Below are 22,245 nucleotides of genomic sequence, written 5' to 3'. Positions count from 1 at the left end.
ACCCTTTTAAAGGCTGATGTTCATTCAGTCCTGCTGAAGCTTTTCACGTCAAATCAAAACAAAAATGGATTTCAACAGAACCATGAAGGAGCATCTGGCTGCGACGTTCCCACAATGACCTCCTTAGTTTAGAACTGATCTGACGCTGCCTTTACGGATCCCCACCGAAACACTCTGCAAAATAAAAGGGCACATTTGGTTCTCTGAAGGCAGTGATCCAACCGTCGGCCCAGGCACCGCAGACCATTGGTTCCATATTCAGAATGCATTCACTGCTCCTGACTTCCCTGCTCCGCAGCCTCGGCGACCCACGGCAGGAACATGGACTGCTAACTTCCACTGGGCAGAAGGAAAAAAAGGTCTAAGGAAATATTTTAACCAAATACACCAAACTTTAAACAGAATCGTGGCATGAATCCATTCTAATGACCAAAAAGGATGGAGGAGGATGTCCTGGATACTGAACTCAAAACCACACAGCTGAACAGCTTGAGTTTAAAAGAGCCTTTATGCCAAAAGAAAAGTGAGCTCCCATCCCCAGCCCTGAGCCCGTGCAGAGGGCTGAGCTTCAAGGAGGAGCAATAGCTGACAGAAGCTTTCTAGGAATTTTACTGAAACCAGCAGAAAGAAAACAGACATAATATACAGCGCCACGAATCTGGCAACCAGCAGCAGGAAATAAAAATAGCACCAGTACAAACTTGCTTTCCAGTGATCAGAAATGAAAATATGTCCGCCTAAAAGTAAAGAAGAAGAGAAAGAAGAATTGCTGGAGCCAATTTATTCTCATCACATTTGCACAGAACGTTGTGTGTAACTGCTGATACTCCACATGTGACTGCCTTGTCATCCTGCACGCCCATAGGCACCCCTGCAGTCTGGAGAAGCCCACTGAGCAACCTTCATCATCATTTCGCAGCAGGTTGGGAGTTTCGAAGCTTCAGTGTGATTTTTAGCATGGCTTCTTCAAGAACACTCCTTAAAGACGTCACCAAATCCATTCTTCAACTGATCAAGGATGCCATTCTCCCTTTTTGCACCCCCAGTCTGCAATGCTGATGCCAGCTCTGCCATGGCTGCTGCCAGCTGTGCAGACTCAAACCCACACAAAGCAACAGAAACATCTGGCTGAGGCAGAGGGGATGGCATTGCTGGCACAGCAGGTTTCCTTCTCACTGTGCCCCTCACCAGCTCTTTTTGCTCCCCAGCCTTCCTCCTGCATGCTTGCAGCCAAGGAGCAGTTGTGCCATTGCTGGGGGTGGCAGTTCCTGCTGCGTGCTGAGCTCCTCGTGCAGCGTGGTGCAGAACAGCCAGCAGGTGCCCCAGGGTTTCATCCTTTGCTGCTTCTCCTGGCCTGGACAGGGCTGTCCCTGATGCTGTAAGAGAATTAAATGGCTTTTACAGTGTGTAAATGGTGCATGTTTGCTTTGCTCACCCTCCAGCCTACATCACCAATAGCAAACTTCAGTACAAATGCACTCGTGCTAGAATTATTGTTCTCTTCCTATTTACACAAGATATGTCAATGCTGCCATACGAGGTGGTACGATTTCCTGAACGGGTGAATAATTAAAGAAGCACAAAGAGAAAAACATCAAAGGCAACACCTATCATACAGTAACTGCTCAACCTAAAACCCTTCACGTTATCTCCTAATTCTGTGTTTTCTGAGATACGAACGATGGCAGATCACAGAATCACAGAATGGCCAGGGTTGGAAGGGACCCCAAGGATCACGAATCTCCAACCCCCTGCCACGTGCAGGGCCACCAACCTCCCCATTTCATAGCAGCCCAGGCTGCCCAGAGCCCCATCCAACCTGGCCCCAAACACCTGCAGGGATGGACAGGGCATCCACAGCCTCTCTGGGCAGCTGTTCCAGCACCAACAGTTTGGTGCTGAACGGTTTGGGTTGAAAGGAAGTTTTACAACCACCCAGTTCCAACCCCTGCTACAGGTGGGGACCCCTCCCACCAGACCAGGTTGTTCACAGCCCCATCCCTCCTGGCCTTGAATGTGTACAGGGAGAAGGCATCCACAACCTCTGGCCAACCTGTGCCTGTGCCTCACTGCCCTCACAGTAAAGATTTTCCTCCCGATATCTGCTCTAAACCGACTCTCTTCCAGTTTGAAGCCATTTTCCCCCACCCTGTCGCCACCTGCCCTTATGAGAACCCCCTCCCCAGCAGGAGGAACCACAAATCAGTAACGGAGCTGCAAACAAAACCGACAGCAAACGTTACCCCAGACTAACAGCGCTGGGCTGGGGAACGCCCCCTACAAAACGGCCCTTGCTCAGCACGGCCGGCTGCCCCTCACCGCCGGGCGGCAGCAGCAGCAGCAGCGCTACCCGCATCACCCGCAGCCCCAACGCCATGGCGGCGCTGCGGGGCGGTGCTGCCCGTTGTGCGCATGCGCACAGCAGCTGCAGGGCATGGCGTCGGGGGGCCGCGGCTGGGAGCAGCGCCGCGTGCTTCGCCCTGGGGGCTCAGAGTTGTTGCGGAGCCTCGTCGGATATTGGATCAGATCGCTTCCAGGCTGAACAGACCCAGGGCATTCAGCCTTCCCACGTCAGGAGGTGCTCTGTATATCTTTGCGTCCCTCCTCTGGGCTCTTTTCCTGGAGCACAACTGCTCCTTGGCTGCAAGCATGCAGGAGGAAGGCTGGGGAGCAAAAAGAGCTGGTGAGGGGCACGGTGAGAAGGAAACCTGCTGTGCCAGCAATGCCATCCTCTCTGCCTCAGCCAGATGTTTCTGTTGCTATGTGTGGGTTTGAGTCTGCACAGTTGGCAGCAGCCATGGCAGAGCTGGCATCAGCATTGCAGACTGGGGGTGCAAAAAAGCCTGGGCTGTTTTGAAGTGGGGAGCCCAGAATTGGGCAGTGGATTGTATACGTGGCTTCAGCAGGGCAGAGCAGAGGGGAGGATCGCCTCCCCCCGTGGTACTGAGCATCCTCTGATTAACAGCTCCTTTAGGCAATGAGGGATGGCTGCAACACCCCTGACAAACCAAGCGTGGCTCAGTGCAGCAATAACCCAGCTCCTGACCCATGGCTGCGTGCTAAGAAAGAGAACAAAGGGATTTGGAGCCAAGAAGGGGAAGAGCAGAGAGCCAGAACGGCTTTTTCCTGCTGCTGCAACAGCATTCCCCTGATGTCATCAAGTGATGGGGACTGAGTGGTTAAACAGACAACACATCTGGAACAGAGTGAGCCCCTTACTGTTTGAACACTCACCAGAAGGCGTTCATGCAGAGCACCGTGGAGGATTTTCCTTTCCACAGGCATAAAGTTGGCACCTTTCTGGGAAGGCCCACATTCAGATGGTGTATCACAAAGCTCTGACCCTTCCTGTGCCCTTTGTAAAGAAGCCACATCCCCTGTTCCACTCGAAATGGCATTTCTCAGCAGGTGGGGCACGACACAGTGGGCAGCAATAGGCAGGACTGTGCAGAAATGCAAGCAACCTATGGGCACCCTTAGATGGGACAGGGGGAAAAGATGGTATCACAGAAATGAGCAGTCACCTGCAGTGGGCACTGAGACTCAATGGTGTGATGGGAGAGATGAGGGGCATCCCAAAGTTTGGTCCAGAGGAATCGGTAGATGTGAGAACAGCCATTCTGCAACAGCTGCAGTGGGATCCTTTGGCAGAGAATGCCAGGCCTGTGTTGCCTGAGGAAAAATGGCCTGTGAGCATTTATATTTAAAGAACAGTGGGAATAAAGTCAGGGAGACATTAGCAGGAACTGACAGGAAAAGAAAAGCACTCTGTGGGTGCTGGAAAAATGCAGTCTGTGCTGAAACCCAGCTGTGCAGACACAGTGAGCCACTGCTCTGCTGCTCCCATTGCGTGGCCAGTGCTGGGCCCAGAAGGAAATCCTCTAGGGGGAGTCAGAAAATTGTTTAAAGGATTTTCTTCTCCCTTTCAGTCTGATGGTATCAAAAGACCAAGAGACCACGAGGCATTCCACGAAGAAAAACAGTAATTAAAGAACTTCATTAAGGGAGGAACGTTCAGAGCACAGCAGAGGCACCAGGCTGGGAGCAAACACGCGCTGCAAGGCAGGTGCTGGTGCAGTGAACTGCAGACCAAAGGGGAATCTGCCTCTCCTTCAAAGTAAGCCATTTTCACCTGCCAAGAGACTGTTGGAGATCCAGGCAAGCCAAGGAGATCCAAGGAGCTTTGGGGCTGGAGGCGCAGCAGGCAGCAGGCCAAGGTCAGCAGCAGCACAGCTGTAGGATTTGCCATGCTGGGCTGCCTGCATCAGCATTTGGGGTTCCTTGGGGCAGCCCCAGATATCTGGGCGCTGTATGTCATGACACAGCAGTACGGCCCAGTGTGACACCACTGATGGTTGGTGGAAGGATTCCAAATAGCTTTAAATGGCAAAGTGAATCCGCACCCCTTAGGAAATGCTGCCACTGAAAATCACAGGGGAAATGCCACCCCTGCTTTCCCCAGAAGTTACCAGCCGTTTCATTACAACCAGGATTCACTATCCACAGTCTGACCGGGTGCTTTTAACCTATTGCAGGCTTGCAGCTGTGAGCTTAGTATCACTCTGTGGCTGTTTAACCTCACCTGAGCAGCCTTGTGAAAATCAATGGCAACACACGTGCGTTAGAACAGGAGTTCTGTGCCAGGAGAGTTCTAATTAGGATCCTGCTACCAGCAAAGCAGCTGGAGGGAAGTTGGCACAGGAAAGACAGGGCTTTTAAAATGCATTCCTCTCAAAATAAAAGTTGTCTTTGTTGAGAGTTGGTGGCACAGGCTTTGGCCTACCTGAACCTTTCCTGTTCAGTTAAATTAAAGCACAGCTAATTATTCCTTTTAGGACAAGTAGCAGAGTTGAATCAGACCCAGCCACAGCCAGGTGGTAGCAGCACAACGAATGCTTACAGCTGTACTGCATGGGGCTGATTGGAAACTGGATGCAGAAGGCCAGCTTTGATGCCTGGTGCTGGCAATGCCACTACGGTACCCTTGAGACAATCTCTAAGTGGCTGCCAAGCACGCTTCTTCCTTGATATCCAGAGCCCTCTATTCTCCCAATCCAGAAAAGAATAAGCAAAGCACCTCAAGACCTCTCTACTGCCACTTTTTCCTGAAGTGCCCTGCACCATCTCCTCAGTTTCTTCTTGATTAAGGAAAGCAGCACGATACACCTTGCAGAGCACATCTCACCTCTGTACTGCCGTGTAAGTAGCAAAAGCAAAGGTTTGTCTGTGCACAGGTTTTGTACTGACACAACTGAGGTTATCTGAAAACAAACCCAGTTCATTCATTAAACTTGCCTGTATTGGTGTCATTACATTTGTACAAAGACAGTTCATAAAAGCACAACTGCTATGCCTAAGTGCATGCACAGCTGTGCACGTTTTCCTAAGCAGTGTGCTAGGTCTGCAGAAGGTTTAGAAGTCTTTGGACCACACAACAGCCCACAGAACAGACACCAGGAACTCTGCTCAAAGAAAATAGTACAAATTCATTCATTTATGTTAGGAGGAAGGGATTAAAAGGTTCCAAAGTGTGCTACGTCCCTGATTTCCCACCCATAGGTCTTTCCTTGCTCTCCTCCCACTCTGAGGTCTGCATCTGAGCCAACCAAAAGCAATGCAACAGACAATTAGCCTTGGTTCCCTGGGTATATTAGAGCTTCTGAAGGGAAATCAGGCAAATAACCACTTTTAATTCAGAAGCCTAGCTCAATTTTAATACTGAAGGAGTATGACTTACTTCCAGTCCCACCAGTTCTCCCAGAACCTCCACCCCATTAAACCTGCCCAGCAAGGTAACGAGTGACAACACACCTCCCCGGTGAAATGCAAGGTACAAAAACACCCCAAACACTTGATCATTGGCATATTCATTGACAGAATGGCCTTAAGAGGACGTCACAGGCTGCTGAGGAGCCCAGGAGCAGATCAGCGCCTCTTTAGGTCACACACCACCCCTTCAGGGGACAAGGGGCCACAAGACACACCTGGAGAAGCCTCAGCATGCAGCAGCACTCACTGCTCCATCACTTTGTTCCTTCCTCCTGCTTGCAGCTGAGTGCTACACCAAGTGCTCCTCAATTCTCAGACCTGTTGCACCTATTCGTGGCAAAGATCAGCACCAGAGGAATGGCAAAGTTGTAGAAAGTGGTGACCTATCACTACCTCTGCAGTTTCTAATAGTGGCATTACAAAGCAGAAAGTTAGTTTCTTGCGCTGGGGAAATGCATACAGAAATCATGGTGCGCTGCTAAAGAGAAATTTCAGAGCAAAAATCCTAGGAATACATCTGTTAAACATGATTTTATATACATGAGACAGACTGAAAATCTGTCTGAACTGAAAAACAGTCCTTGCATCCAAACTTCACAGCACTCAAACACCTCCTGGCCCACGCTGGTACCTGCTAAGGATTTTACCTTATTCTCAATTACTCCAAGTTGTTAAAATCAGGGATAATACAAAATGAAGTCTGTTTGGCGATATATATTTACTAAATTCATGGAAGACCAACAAATCTGGTTTCTAGAAATCCAGAGATGCAGAATTCCAGAGCCAGAAACAGAAGATAAGATCCTGGAAGCAGCAGTGGGTATGCTAACAAAGCGCTGCCACAACACGTGCTTGTTGGGCAACAAGTTAAAAGCCCTTTAACATCAGTGACGTCCCCATACAGTCATCTACACAAAGACAAGAGTACTGTCTTGTTGGTTTTGGACTGTCTGACTATGCATGTTAGGCAACAGCTCCATTTTAGGGCTCAGTTACAGCCACATTAACAGCCAAGTCACATCTACTTACCTTGAAACAAGAAGAAATACGGATAGAACGCAACGTGACACTTAATGCTGACCAAATACACATCTAGTGTTTGCTGTTCTACCTTAAAAGGATAAGACATGCACTCATCCCTATTAGTGAACAAGCTAAGCAGCAGGTACGATTATTACTGCATCGGAAGAAGAAATGCTCTGCAACACAGGGCAGTGCTGGCTCAACCCAAACTGGTTCTTCCCATCTGTATCACCAGCCAAACGTCCAGCTTCTGCTCCGCTATCACAAGGCACTGCCTGCAATCCCAGCAGTGAAATAAAAAGACCAGGGGCCTCAATAGCCAGCAGGTGGTTGGATCTGCCTCCGTCGTTTGACCGCTTGCCCAGCATTTACCTCACAACAGCAGCACGTGTTTTGCTGACCTCGGGTTTGATTTGAGCAAACAACAGATCAGGGAGAGCAAGCAGCAATGCAAGAGGATGGCAGGAGCCCACTCACAGCCCCTCTGGAGCACCACAGTTCCATAGACTGCAGTTATACTCAGATTATTTTACTTTGCCTGTTCAGTAGTGCAGGCCTTTCATCGCTGTTTGAGGTTCTCAATAGGATGCCCTAGTTAACTCAAATCCTTCTGCACCTCCTTCATTGCCTTTTCTCTTCTCTTTGTTGGAGTTCATTTAATCAAACGTGATACTCCATGATTCTAAGATGGGTTTGTGATGGAAGCCCTTTGCAGAAATGTGTGTATTATCCAAGCAGCACCTCGCTTTGCTTAAATTCATTTCCTACTCCTAGCTGTAAGTTGCACCCATGCTTCCCTTGCAGTCAGAGAAGAAGAGAAAGACACAAGTATTGACAGAAGGAAGAGGAAGGCTGGGGATTCTAAGATGAGATCAAGGGGAAAAGGTTTTGTTGGTGTTTGTGATAACTATTAGTTGCTGAGCCACTGCCTTCATTGCAGAGGAACAAAAATCCCCCTCTAGCATTCACCCAACGTAATGAATATCATACTAGAATCCTTTTTCTTTTTTTTTTTTTCCAACCTCACAGAATAAAAAATGATTGATTTCTATCACAATAACAAGTACTTTCCTTGCACTGACTTTCCCTGTACACCAGACCTTACCTTCACTAACCTGTATGCAGAAACGCATTGTCTGAAACTTCGTTTTGTTGGCTTTTTTAAGGCTCATAGACACACTACTGAATGCAAATAGAATACAAACACTCAAGTCATTTTTCTTCTCCTCTGTACACTCATTTATCCCGAACTTCTGAGTGGTTTAGGTTCAGGCACAGTAAAACAAGCCCAGCATACACAGCAGCTCGGTTTGCTTGGTCACTGTGAGTGAGGACACACATTGGAATGCAGTTCCACATACCTGCACATGCTAATTCAACCTTTTTGTATTCCAGAACCTGATTCTGTCCAGGTGAACACCCACCTTTCTTTACAAACACGCATTCTCATCCACACTTGCTGTACTTTCTAGTTAAGACATCCCACAGCTGCCAACAGACACTTTTTGCATCTATTTTCACTCAAATTAACTGTCAGTTTTGAACACCTCCTTGACTCCTAAAGCTGCCTTGGAGGAAACAGACAGCAACCACAGCACTTGCACAAACAGCATTTCAAAATGCAACTCTTGTTTTGCCCATGCTGCTCTATTTTCCAGAGCTCTTAACCAGCAGAAGTTGAAGCGTTAATAAACACAAACATTCAGTTCCTATGGGTTTCCATTCATAAGGCCATCTGAGATTGGAAAGCAAATATTTAAGGAACAATGACAGAAACAGAACGTTTTTAAGACGACTGTGAGAACAGCAGAAATGGATGTAAGAAAACAAACAAGGTTCCATCATTTGTGGCTTTCAAGAAAGGAGCAATTCGTGAAGTACGGAGAAAAGAAAGAAAAATGTGTTTTATTCCCATCCTCACGAGGCTTTTAAATATACACCATATATTGCAAGCTCTGGGAATCTTCAAAAAGAGAAATGCAGCCCATGAGCAGCAATAACGTTGGAAGCCTCTGAGTATTTCCCCAGCTCATCTCCCACCACCCATTCCATGCAAAGATCAGTGTTTGCACTTCGTTCAGAGGACGCAGCAGCTGAGGTGCTTTGCACAGCCGCTACCTGAAGAATCTGACCCCACAACAAATGGCGCTGTAGGAGAAAGCTCAATTATCAAAACTTTATTTCAGCACTGAACACTCAACAGTGTGTCTGACTAAGCAGCCAGTTTGCTGCTAGGTAAGCAAAGAATTTCTGATCCTGTTTGTACAGTGCTGAACTCTAGCACACAAGAGGGTGAACTGTGAATACTGTGAAACTCAATTGATTAAATCACTGACTGTTTTTAGTAATAGCATTTCTGTTAAGAGAAAGTGCTTCCATTTACTCAACTGTTTATCCAGCTTAAGCTGAAGTGGGAAAACGCATCCTGCATGGAGAAAAACAAACATATATGGCCTAACCAGCCTGCTTCTTTTTGGAGAGAAGTCTTTATGTTTAACAGATGAAAAATCCTTTTGGAATATTCAATATTTAATATCTGCTACTTAGTCTGAGGCTTGCTTTTGTCATATTTAAAAGGAAAGGAAAATAACATGTCATTTTCGAAGGCCTAGAATAGTAATACTGCACTCAGTACAGATAGCAGTTAATAATAAGAAATTCTATTCAGATTTTTCTCCATTTCCTCCAGTATTGGTTTTATCAGTCTGAGAATCCTGGTGAGGTTTTGCTTGGCCTGGCGTTGGCAGAGCATGCTCCTCAGCTGCCTCAGCACTGAGTTGTGTGGATGGGAAGGACACATTTCAGCCTGCAGACTCTTCAAAGCATCTGATACAGTTACATTTGTTTATGTTGTCTCTAAAATTCAAGATTCAGCAATTAAACTGGGATCCCTCACATTGTGAATGAGACCCAGGATGAGATAGTTAAGAAAAATGAGTAAGTAATTATTCTTGCTAGCAAGGAACAAGTCCAGAGAAGAACAACTGACGTTACCTTGGTAATGGATGCTATCACGTACACAGGTGCTTCGCTTTTGCTCAGGTTCCCAAAAGTGGAGGTTGAAAAAGGATAGAATTCCTCCTCCTACCTACGCTACCTAAGGGACAAGTGTCAGAGAAGGAATGGTTTTTGAAATAACAGATATCCTAGCTGCTGCAAGGATAAATCCAGAACACCGTGAAAAAGATCAGACACCTTACATCCCACCATGGACTTCTGGACAGCCTCAGCATCTTTTCCAGTTGTGTTCCCAGCCCAAAGCCACGCAGTTTCCTCATGCCAATCAAATAGTTTGGCACTGACGCATTGACCATCCAGACTCAGATCCTCATCGAGAATTACCTCCAACTTATCACTGCTGCCACTTCCACTGCAGAAAGAACACTGCAGGAAAAAAAGAGAAATTACAGGTGTGCATGAGTCAACAGTGGTGAATTTTTCAGCTTGACAGCAGCACTGCATCATGTGGGGAACAAAGACATACATAAGCTAGATCTCATTGGAGTAGAGCACCCAGCTTTGAATGCTGAGCCCTAAGCCTGCTTCACACAGCTTACAGCCAGAAAGCCAGTCAGAGCAAGTGCCTGTTCAGAAAACAACCTGCAGGGAGAGAATGGAGAAACAGAGGTGGCTGCCCTGACAGAGACCACAAAATCTGTCAGTACTTTCAACTAAATATTAACAGCTCCAAAAGGAAATGGAAACGCCTTTTTCCCATTCATCGCCCATTTGAAAAGAAAGGGAAGATTCAGGTCAGACAATATGACGAGCGAGGACAGCAAGGTAACGGAACAAATGGTTGGGGAGCAGAAATTCCATTATCAGGGACCTCCAAGAGCAGCCCACACAAACATCTGCTCGGAACACAGAAGAACACTGTGCTGACCCTGCCCTGAATGGAATTACACACCAGCTCACTCTCCATACTTGCCAGTCAAGGTCTGATTTTTTCATGTTCCATCATTATTTGTTTTACTATCATGTCTATCAAGTCCAACCTCTGAGTCACGCCAGGTCCTGGGGCAGAATAAACATGAGAGAAATTCCACAAGAGGCGCGAGAATGTAACACAAGAGATAACAGCACAATAGACAGGTAGGAATACCCAGGGAAGCAGCAAGGCAGCACTGAGCAGTCCCAGCTGCATGGAAGGAGATAACCAAGGACGGCTGTGATCCTTACAGGAAAGTCAAGGTTGCTTAGGAGAAGAGGCTGCTTGTGATATTCTTCCTCATATGAAAATAATGATCTTACATGCAACAAGCAGAGAACAGAGGCTGGCACGCTGCAATCTGGGAGAAGAAAGGGCTGCTCTATCAAACCACTACCCTGCACAACACCACCCTGCGTGGAGTAAATATGTCGTGTTAGGGAAAACAACGTTGGAAGGAGTGATTAATTAGACAGTGAAACATTGCAGAAGTTTTACATGTGCAGACGGCCAAGGAATTCATCTCTAAAATCTCACATAGAAATATGGAAGTCTAGACAACCCTAGGAAGGATTAGAGAGTCTTATTTCAGACGATGCCTGATTTGAATTTGCATGATAAGCAAATAAGGCTGTTTCATCTGCTGTGCCTGAGACAGTGATGAAGGAGGACTGGCAGAGGAAGATGAGAATCTCTGCTTTAATTACGTGATGCATGAGCTGATGCTTCATTTACACAGACAACATGAGATTTTAACTTCTGACAGAAAACAGAGCTAGGTAACACCAGAACTGCTGGTAAGACCATTGGTTTCATGCTCATGCAAAAATGAGGGACGTGAGATGAACGATTCTGGTCTTCCATCACCTACAGAAAACCTTAAGAGACAAACCTGACATGGTCAAGAAAGAAGTAGGAAGGTGCAGAAAAAAACCTGGTGGCAACCAGTCATAGAACCATTGGAAAACAGGTCTAAGGACATGGCTGCTTGTGGCAGAAGCAAGATGACCAAGGAAACTGCTGCTTCTTGGCTCTCATGCTGGTGAGTAAACTTCTTGTTTTTTTCTTGGCTTTGCACTCAGTTGCACATTGCAGACTGACAGGTGTAGATTCAAGAAAAGCAGACAGCATAGCCCTTCCTGCTCTGAGATAAAGTGCATTTTTTGACTTGAACATCACTACAGTCAAGCTGTGAATCACAGCCTCAAATGATTCATCAGAAACATCATCTGCAAATGGGTAATACAAGATCATCTGTCTCAAGACAGACTGGATGACCAACTCAGTTCACCAAGTTAGCAATGCATTACATGTTAATGCCCAACATTCAGCAGGTTTGCCCACAGGAAGCACACCTTCCTGTATTCCACTAGATTGTGTCCACCTCCAATTCGATAAGGGGCTGAGGCACCACAGAAGCATCCAGTAGGAAACGGGGTGCATGGCAGTAAGTTTTAAAATGCAGTGCATCCTTCTGGAGGGCTGAGGACAAGACAATCGTATCAGCATTTATATATTGCTACACAATTACAGCAGAATCTTTTGTTCGGATCGCAGAACTCAGCTGTGTCAATTGAATCGCTCTGATTGAACTAATTGAATCTCAATTGCTCAAGTCTGGTTTCGAACAGTTTTGTATGACATTCAAAAGACTGAAGAATTCATTTATAAATGGAAGCGTGTGTGGGGAGGGACAACGAATGATTTGGCTGTTACCCAAAAGCTAACAAATGTGTAATACATTTCACTGGAGAAGCATACTGAGGTTTATCTTCCTGTGAAGGCCTCCATTTCAGTGCTCCCTGGGTTAGGGTACCATGGGGAAGGAGGTAGGGATCCTCACCCCAGCACTGACTGCAGTAAAAGTGCACGTCACTTGCCCAAGTCCTGCCTCCCCCCTGTAGCTACCCTGCTTCAGCAGACTCAAAACACAGTTGAATTACAGCTTTAGAGGACACGCAGTGCATACTCCCCATAAAACTGCTTTTGCTGATTGCAGACTCCACGTGCACCATAGGAAAAATGCCAGTGTGACCACCAGAAATTCTCAAATATTTCCAGAAAAAACATATGTTTAATTAAGCTTTATTTAAATGCCAGGCTAGGTCTCATGGCTAATGTCTATCAGCAGCTTCTGTGCAAATCTGTTGATTGCTCTTTATCCTCACTGCAGGAATGGAACTGCAAGCAGCTCACAAGCCAAAATCAAAATGCTCATGAGGCCAATGGCAATGATTCCATCAACAGTACAAGCCAGGCCACCACACCTGGTACCTGTTCAGCCTCCTCCACTGCACCAATTTATTCTACTTATTCCAGTACAATACTTCCCCCTTAAAGGTATTCCTGGTGCAGATCAATATACAATAGGAGAATCCTGCCCTGGAGGTTTCTAAAAACACCCTTCTACTTCAAAATTAACTCTGCTTTGATAACTTCTGGGCTAAAGAGTTTACTTCCTTCCCTTTCACTCTCCCTTTGAACAAAGGCAACACCCACCTATTCTAACACAAGTCTTCAATCTGTTGAATTTTCATTTTCTTCCCAAATGTCTTAAGAGCAGCTGCATCTACTTCTGTAACTGGGCAAGAAAATGGCAGAAGGCACACGGAATATGCAGAGCCCAGCCTGCACCTCCAATAGGAAGTTTGTGGTCTGCTCACATTTGGATATATATATATATATAATATATATTCAGGTTTCCCACATGATGTGCAGATCACTTACCTCAATTTACTCATCGTTAAAACAGACTCAGTTCTTCCTCCTACTCTGTCCATCTCACGGGTGTTACTCAGTTATCAATCCATTGGTCACATCTCCCTCAACATTTTGAACCACTAAAAACTGCAGCACCCCGTGTTACTCAGGGAGCTGGGTAAAACAAGTTTCATATCCCATTCCCACCTGTGATTTACCCTGGAGTTTAACTGCTGAATTATTTAACTAAGCAAAAAAAAGCAGTGGGCACACGTCACACTACTCTACACATCAGCCAAAAAAACCCAAGCAAACAAAACAAAACCCAAACACACTAAAAGACACTCAAAACCTGCTCTAGCTTTTGGTCAGCCCTAAGATGCGATGCAAATGGACATGGTTACCTTTGTAGGCCCCTTCCAATCGAACCAGCCTATTTGCTAACCTCCTCTGGAGGCTGTGAATATCTAATTGTTGAGGAGAGGGAAGAGTCAGAGCTGAGGTGAACAAACCTTCTTTTGTAACATCTGAAATAGTATTTTTCATTTTCAAACTAGAACTATTTTTACTTCATAGGCTTTAAATGGAGATTATTTTAATTTTTAAAACAATCAGTTCTCACCCTGCTTATCATATTGGAAAAAGGCTCAAAGATGCCATGGGAAAAGGACTGAACCATTCTCAGGCTTGAGATTTTTGTTATTAAAACCAAAACAACCTCCACAATCTTCAAGCAAACTGAGAATCTTAGTATTTAATGGCATTTCCAAGAGCACCATGTGACTGTCGTTCTATAAATTGATAGCCACCTATGACAAAGACAATATGCAATACAGCTTTCACAAAAGGTGACTTTATTAGTGCTGAGCCCCAGGGTACACATCTATACGTGCTGGACACACAAGCCACAGAACTACACTACTTACTGTCACTCAGGTTGCAGTCAGCAGGTGCTTGGGTCGAGCACAGAGTCTCTTACTGCACAAGGAGAAACCCTGCAGTGTTATTTTAGGACTCATCTTTGTGCCTGGATTTAAGCCTGTGGAACTCGTACCATCAGTCAGCAGGGACAACAAGGAATGATTACAGCATGTTTTTGTAAATTAGCTGACAACCTTCGATACCTCAGGATGCAGGAACTTGTGATTCCCTCTTTAATTTCTTTCTTGAATCGAGCCATAAACACCGTTGCTGAAGAATGCCAAACAAACTTGAGGGAGGCAGGAGGACTAAGGAGATGGAATTGATAGAAACAAAATCAAAGACAAGGAAAAGGATGAAAAAGAGCAAGAAACCCTTTGAAGAGGATAAGGAAGGCAAAGAAATTAGAAGCACTGCGTGTGTATGTATTTATGGTTGTATTACACTTGGAACAGCCAGGAAGGAAGCTAAGTGTTCTCTCAGACAGGACAAAATGATTACTTCCACTGCACAGGTGGCATGTTAGGAGATGCTAACACGGATGTTGGGGCAATGCAGGTAAGCAGATTGCTCTGACAGTAAGTATCAGAGTCCCTGAATTCTAGGAAATTCTGCTGTCTTTGATGTGAGACTGATGTAAGACTTTGGGGAATCCACTTCAATTTCAAATGCAAATTGCATTTGTCGAGTGCTAGAGAAGTGAGTTCTGATGGTGCACATTAGTGACAGAATGTAACATTTTGTGGTTAGTATTTCAAAATCCCCCCCACTCTCCAGTGAAAGCTCATCCTCACTTGGTCCAGCCATTTACAGAGAAAGAAGCCTGGCTCCAGCAGAACATTCCTTCCCATTCTCCTTGTCCCAGCGCTTCAAGAGCTCCACGCTCCAAATTCCACTCTGGGTCAAGTCTGAAATGTGTCACTCAGCATAAATGGAAACAAACACCAAACCACAGGTCAGATGCTTCAGATATTGCAGAATGACAGTTAGAAAGTTCTATCACAGCAAGAAGTTTTAAACCTCATTTAATAGGACACCGAAACAAATGCATTTATTACAGAAATAAAACCTCACGTGCTGAAAATGTTAAAACTGAAGGTGTTCAAGTCTTTGGTTTTTCCTTGCCTGAATTTGACAGGTTTTACTCATCACCAGATTAATTCAATCCCTCTGTATCGCTACTCTTTTACTATTTTTTACAGAGAACACAAAACAAAACTCTGCCACTTCCAATTCCAGAGTTTTTCCTCAGCCTGAACACCTCAGGAAAGCCTATGATGGTTCCATGCCAATTTGAAACCCAGCAGAAACCTCTCCACTCCCATACAGCAGCCTGGAGCTGGCACTGCTGCAGCCATCGTTATCACTGCCACTCGAGCAGCAGAGCACGGGCCACAACAGGCTTTTTTAGCACTGGCACAGGGCACTGCAGCAGCTGCACTGCTAATTACACCAGTCACTGTGCCCCATGAATCACATTCCTCTTTGAGTCCCCTGCCCAAGAACTGTCCTCACTTTCATCTTCGCTACTTAAACTGTCAGACTGAAAAGCTCTCATACCCACTGGAGCAAGTTTTGCACAGTACTCTCTTTCTACCATAGATGCTTCTTATTTTGACTCTAAGAAAGAAATACTCTGTGTTGGTCTGGGATACTTGTGCTAAATTAAAACCTAATGATTCTGTGAAGCATAAAAACTACATTTCCTTTTTTCCTGCCACTAGATAGAGTAGAACTTTTCAAATGCTCCTGAAGTTTTCATAAAGCCCCAGCAGAACAGCAAGGCTCCTTTGGCTCCAATTGCACTCACAGTCCTGGTGTGCAGACCTCGTAAATACCAGCATCATGATCTTCGTGCTTTAGGTTACCCAAATGGCTGCTGTAAAAAAAACGAAACAAAAACTTTCTGTTTATTCCAAAGTACACAGCTTAGGTAAGAAAACTGGATTTTCTACTTTCAGGAGAATTCTCCAGATCTCTTGTCATCTTCAGGAACTTCCTGCAGACTCTTTGATAAACTTCAGTGTAAACTGTTTCACTTCATTTTCTACTGAAGTTACAAAATGTATTTTCTTTGAATACTTTAACTTCTTAAACTCTTTGTACCATGAATTGTCGTTTTCTCCCCACCTCTGATTCTGTTTAATCCCACCACACTACAGCTGAGTTCATCAGGTTTTGCAAAGGAGTTTTGTCACAGTTTTGCAAGAATCTGAGGCTCTTTTCCTGCTGCTGGTTAATCCACACACAGCTCTTTGCCTGCCTAGAAATATACATTCTCTATTCCTTCTCACACAGGTCTAACAAGTCACTGCATTTTGATTTTTCACAAGCCTGAGGAAAGCTGCACAGCCTGCTCATTTGACTCAGAGCCAGGCTATTCCTTCACTTCACATACACATATTTTCCCCTTCCAAATAATTCTGAAAGTCTGTCTAATGCTTTCAGTTCACAACATCGACTAATTCCTGAGGTGTTACAAGAGTTTTGAAGTTGGTCACGCACAGGACAGCTTTCAAAAGGAAGACAGCAGCCATACAAAGGCTGAATGCTTATTTACAAAATCAGTGGCACATGCACAGGAAGTGGAACCGCTGCCCTCCAGTTATTTATTGAGCCCTGCACAGGGATCTTTCTCACAGCAAGCTAAGCATCAAAGTCACCAACAAAAGCACTTATCTGTAATAATATCAGACTATCTTCCTAACAAAATGTTCAATGCTTCAGAATATAAACAAAGAACAGCTTGGTCACCTGTCAAATGCTGAAGGATACACTTAAATACTCTTAAGCACTGTCACAAGAGGAAGGACAACACGCAGTACACCTGCTGCTAAATACACCCCCAAAACTCAGCTACGCCCTCTGCGATAAGCAGGCAGTAACAACAGCTGGTTTGCCCAAGAAGGAAAAAAAACAACACATGTAGCAACCAGAGACTGGGGACAAACGGCTGCAGAAAGTGGTTTTAAAAACCAGTGCCAAAGTTATGGAAGGAGGCAGGCTGAAGGGTAAGTGTTGATCAGGCTATTGCTGCAAACAGCAAAAATGGGTGACTTTTGATTTCTTTCCTCATTTTGCTAAACATAATGGATTCCCAGGCTCTGCTGGTATGCCAGATCCTGTGCAAATAAAGGAGAGATAACACTGTACGCTGAGCAATTAGGGAACAAAACTAGTTTTGAGACATACCAGAAGTCTCTTCTCTTCTCAGTTGGGCACCTTAAAACAACTACTTCCCATTAAGCACATCACTTTACTTTTTTTTAGTTCTTTTCTCCTACTTGAAACAGGGTTTGAAGACAGAACGTTGTGACACAAACGTGCAGCACCTGCAAATGATAAGTGCAGAAATCACCACCAATCACTCATGTGCCAGGAGTTACACAGTCACAGATGTCAGCACTGAGAGATACTTTGTTTTAATATAATTCTCCCTGGAGTTAGGCAAGCTAAAAAAGGCAAATAATAGGAGACAAAAACTCTTTTGGGTCTAAGCTTCACTCTGCTCGCACCTCACTAACCACTATGAGGAGAGATTTAACTAACTGAACGAGCAACAGAAGGCACAAAATCAACACCCAAGCCTCTTACAACAGCAGTCAGCTTTGATGCCCCTGCAACCAACACCTTCAGGTCTTCATTTGCTTTTTCTATCTACAGCACTCCCATACTGAGGGTCTCAAAGCATAAATCTGCGTTGTCAAAACACACAGATTGTTTTCCAAAGCTTGTTTTTGCCCCTTTTTTCCTCAGAACTCCTGGATACCGGTGATCAATGTTGTTCTCATTTCCTGCTCGTGACCAACCTTCACTGGAAGGATGGAGAAGTGAGGGCAGGAAGAGGGACAATTCACAAACAGAATTTTCTCTTTCCAGTTTCTGTATTTACATGCACAGAAATGACTGAGGAAGATGTTACACAAAACATGAAGGAACGCATTGTACAGATGCAGCAGGGATAAGCCAGATACCAGCAGGTCCACAAAGGAGTATTATAAGACAGAAAACAATTGGCAGCTCATTTCAGCAAACGCTCAACTACTCAGTAAGTTTACAGACATGGGAAATCCTCCTGCTGCCTCTCATATAAAACTTATGCTGAAGTAAAGCTGTAGCACTTCACATTAAAAAGAGAAAAGGGGGAGAGATGTGCGCAGCAAAATAAGAATTTGGGATGAAATCACCTAATTGCAGTCACGCTAAATAGCTTTTCAATGTTAGATCAGAAAACACCTAAAAGATGATCATAAAGAAGCTTGTAAAAATGTAACTCAATAAAGCCTTAGCATCTTCCACAGTGAGTGCCTTTAGCATTCCAGATTTGGGCCAAAGATCCTGACACACAATCAGCTTCTACGTGCAAACCTGTACTTAGAATTTGTTGGTCTCATAATTAACAACAGGTGACTTTCGGCACTGAAGGAACTGGATACATATGTGAACCACATTCAAAATCAAACATGAACTGCACTGATTACTCACAACATCAACTTCTCTGTACTCAAACGTAAAAAACCAGAAGGTACAGACAAGAACAGGGTATCTTCATCTTCCAGCAGGACACTGACCACAGCTCCCCACGACCACTTCCCACCATGGTGAGCTGAGCTCAGCCCAGCACTGCTGCCCAGCTCCGTAGGGACTCTGACAAGACAGGATTCCATAGGTTTGTCAGCACACAGCATTTCCAATCAGTGACATCTACAACAGAGAGAGGCAACTGCTTCCTTCATTGAAAGGCACAATAATTCCCCCATTAAGACTTAGCATTCCCGCACCAAGACGTAACAGATTTTTTTCCTCTATTACCAAAACAGCAAACCTGCGTCTTTATGGCACAATCATATCAATTTCTAAGCTAATTAATTTTTCTCATGCCCTAAATCTAACAGTTAAACCAGTGACCGGGCATTGTTTACTTTTAAGAAAAGCTGCACTCTGCACAGTTACTCAAAATGCACGCACTGTTTCAAGAGGACACTTCAATATCTGATCCCCAGAGTATTTCCATGCATTTTTAGTTCTCCCAACTATTTTAAGTCTTCTAAAATCCTTGCAACACAAGCAGCACATGCTTGCACGGGGCAGAGAGAAAGAATCAATATTTAAACTTTCCCTTTTGGCTTTGAACTTTGAATAAATTTCTCCCTGTGTTTTGGAGGGGAGCAGTTTATAATTTTAAAGAACACATTCTTATTTTCCAAAAAAAGCAAAAGAATAATTAAAAAAAAAAACTCTAGATCCTCAGAAACTTATTTTTTCCCATGGTGATAATTGACAGCTATTGTTCCATTCAGAAAGGTCAGCACGGTGGACCAGCAGTACAGGAGCATAACAGCAAAGGGAGCAGCGCAGATGGAAAGGCGCTCACCCATCTCTGAGGATCTAGGCTCACAAGACAGACTCCGTAAGGGAGGGATCCCCAACCACAGATCCTGGCCCAGTGGCAGTCAGTCCTTAAATGAGGCCTAAGAGAGGTGCAGCCAGGCTCCACCCCTTCCTGTCTCACAGTTGAATTGCCTTCACCTGTGCTCCAAGGCTGACCAGTCCTTTCCCCAGCTGCTCAATCGGTGCTTCAGGCCAGGACTCAATGGTTATCACACACCTATAGATGCTCTACTTTTCCAAGATCTTCACCTGTGCCATTAAACCACATTCCAGACCGAGATCTCCTTGGTGAAACTTCAACCTAGGGATCACCTTTGTTCACGCCTGTAAAGAAGAATTTAAAACAGAAGTAAAATAAAATTCACCATAAGCCGGAAGTTTGAAAACCGCCAAGTTTACATCCTAAAACACTGCTTAGTAACTTTTAGCACACTGAAACCAATGTTATCAAACAGTAAATAAAACAACTCATCCATGCTGCAGAGAAAGCAGAAATCCAATGTCTCTAACAGCTAAACTATGGAGAGACTTGTACTGTAGAATCACAGAATGGCCTCGGTTGCAAAGGAGCACAGTGCTCATCCAGTTTCAACCCCCTGCTGTATGCAGGGTCACCAACCAGCAGCCCAGGCTGCCCAGAGACACATCCAGCCTGGCCTTAAATACCTCTGGGGATGGGGCATCCACAGCCTCCTTGGGCAACCTGTTCCAGTGCCTCACCACCTTCTGGATGAAAAACTTCCTCCAAATATCCAACCTAAACCTCCCCTGTCTCAGTAATGTCATAGAACTGAGCTCAGGTTGGAAGGAACCTTAAAGATCATCCATTTCCAACCCCTGGTGACCCCACCAGACCAGGCTGCCCAGGGCCCCATTCAGCACAGCCTTGGGCACTGCAGGGATGGGGCACCCACAGCTCTCTGCTCAGCATGCACCAGCCTGACCTCACCGTCATCTGAAAGAAGAATTGCTTCCCAACAACTAACTTAAGTCTCCCCTCTTTAAGTTTAAAGACATTTCTCCTTACCCTATCACTATCACGCAGTTTAAACAGTTACTCCCCCTCCTGCTTATGAGCTCCCTTCAAGCACTGCAGGGCTGCAATAAGATCTCCCTACAGCCTTCATCACAAAAACATTCACCTGCTGCAAATAAGGAGAGCTGTGGAATTAAGATTATTGCTTTTTACCTTACACTGGATCCAGCTCCATCTCTGCCAGCTCACTCAGTCCCACAGAATTCACACTGAGCTGCACCCACTGCAGCTCCTCCAAACGACACGGGTAAGATAAATACCCTACAAATGAAAATATTACGGTAACAGGCTGGCAGCAATTCTCACCTTTTGATGACAAACACTAAACCACTCTCACGGCCTTCTTAACGCCTCCTGAGCGCACAGGGAGCCCCGCCAAGGGCCTCGTGCTGCTCTTCTCTGCGTGCTGCCGGCCTCCAGCACGGCAGGGCCAGGCCGGACCCAACACAGCCATCGAACCGTGCCAGGACATTTCCGACACCTCGTTTCAGCAGCCCGCCCGGCCAAAGATACGAGAGAACGCACTTCTTATTGGCAACGCGAGCCCTCGGCCGCACGGAGCCGGGCTTCGCGCGACCCTTCCGTTCACCGCACCGTTAGCAGCTCGGCAGCGCTTTTACACAGAGGAAGCCGCCCGGCCTGGGCCCTCACAGCACCGCCACCGCCTCCTCAACCGGACATCGCCTCAGCACCGCACCGCACCGCACCGCACCGCACCGCGCCGAGCCCCCACGGCCCCCCCCCCCCACAGCGGCACCTCCTCCTCCCTCACAGGGCGCCCCCTCCCCCGCCGGCTCCGCCCCGCCCCGCGCTCTTCCCGCCCATTCCCCCCCCACCCGCCGTCGGCCCGCGCGCCATTCCCCTCAGCCGCCCCTCTGCCGCCCCGCTCCGCACCTTTCCCTCCCTCCTGGCTGCGCGCCCCTTCCCCGGGCGGCTCCGGCTGTAAGCGCCGCTCCCCGCCCCTCGGCGCCTCCCCCAGGATCCGGCAGAGCGGCGGGGGGAGAGCGGTGAGGGGGGGAGCACGGCGCGCCCCAGCCCCACCGCGGAGCCGCGCCGCTCCTTCCCCATCAGCCACCAGCACGGAATGATCCTCCGCTCCCAGCCGGGCTGTCCCCCTGGCCGGCTGTGCCGCTCCCCTATTGGCTCCCACCGCGCCTCGCTCCCTCCTATTGGCTGCAGCCAAGCAGCGAGGCGAGGCGATTGGCTGGATCGGCCGTCCATCAATCCGGAGCCCCCACCTCCGCAGTTATCAGGTTAGTGTTCGCCGCGGCGCTGGGGCTCGGGATTCCGAGCGGCGCTGGTTGAGCCCTCAAAGTCCCTCATTACCGCGCGGGCTGAGGGGGGGTCTGCGGCGGTGTCACCACACGGAGCGGAGCCGGGGACAGCGAGCGCCTCCCGCCAGCCGCGGCCATGGACATGAAGAAAAGGATCCACTTAGAGCTGCGGAACAGGACGCCCTCAGATGTAAGCAAAA

At 46.5% G+C, this 22,245-nt stretch overlaps 2 protein-coding genes across 22 annotated transcripts in view; one reads left to right on the top strand and one right to left on the bottom strand.

Annotated features, from left to right (window-relative positions):
• Positions 1-766: 766 nt before the first annotated feature.
• Positions 767-22,245, bottom strand: part of LOC122182496 — a 22,433-nt gene continuing 954 nt past the window's right edge. The window contains exons 1-8 of one of the 19 annotated variants that reach the window (XR_006179819.1): positions 21,666-22,002; positions 20,925-21,032; positions 19,874-20,059; positions 18,830-19,048; positions 17,537-17,676; positions 10,277-16,223; positions 6,799-10,176; positions 767-1,376 (exon numbers count right to left, since the gene is read on the bottom strand). Coding sequence is in view for 2 of the 19 variants with exons in the window: in XM_042875843.1 (XP_042731777.1) it covers positions 967-1,376; positions 9,993-10,176; positions 18,916-19,032 (711 nt within the window). In the remaining 17 variants the exon portion in view is untranslated. The other 18 variants (XR_006179820.1, XR_006179821.1, XR_006179824.1 and 15 more) reach the window with 18 other exon arrangements.
• Positions 22,008-22,245, top strand: part of ANP32A (acidic nuclear phosphoprotein 32 family member A) — an 18,337-nt gene continuing 18,099 nt past the window's right edge. The window contains exon 1 of one of the 3 annotated variants that reach the window (XM_042875841.1): positions 22,008-22,235. In XM_042875841.1, the coding sequence (XP_042731775.1) occupies positions 22,182-22,235 (54 nt within the window). In that variant the 5' untranslated portion in view covers positions 22,008-22,181. The remainder of the gene's footprint in view (positions 22,236-22,245) is intronic. The other 2 variants (XM_042875842.1, XM_042875840.1) reach the window with 2 other exon arrangements.

Source organism: Lagopus leucura, unplaced genomic scaffold (assembly GCF_019238085.1).
Source record: "Lagopus leucura isolate 7727_CA_CO unplaced genomic scaffold, USGS_WTPT01 Super-Scaffold_100015, whole genome shotgun sequence".
In the NCBI taxonomy this organism is placed as follows: domain Eukaryota; kingdom Metazoa; phylum Chordata; class Aves; order Galliformes; family Phasianidae; genus Lagopus; species Lagopus leucura.
The sequence above is the reverse complement of the archived record's forward strand: the minus strand, read 5'-3'. Positions and strand labels throughout refer to the sequence as shown.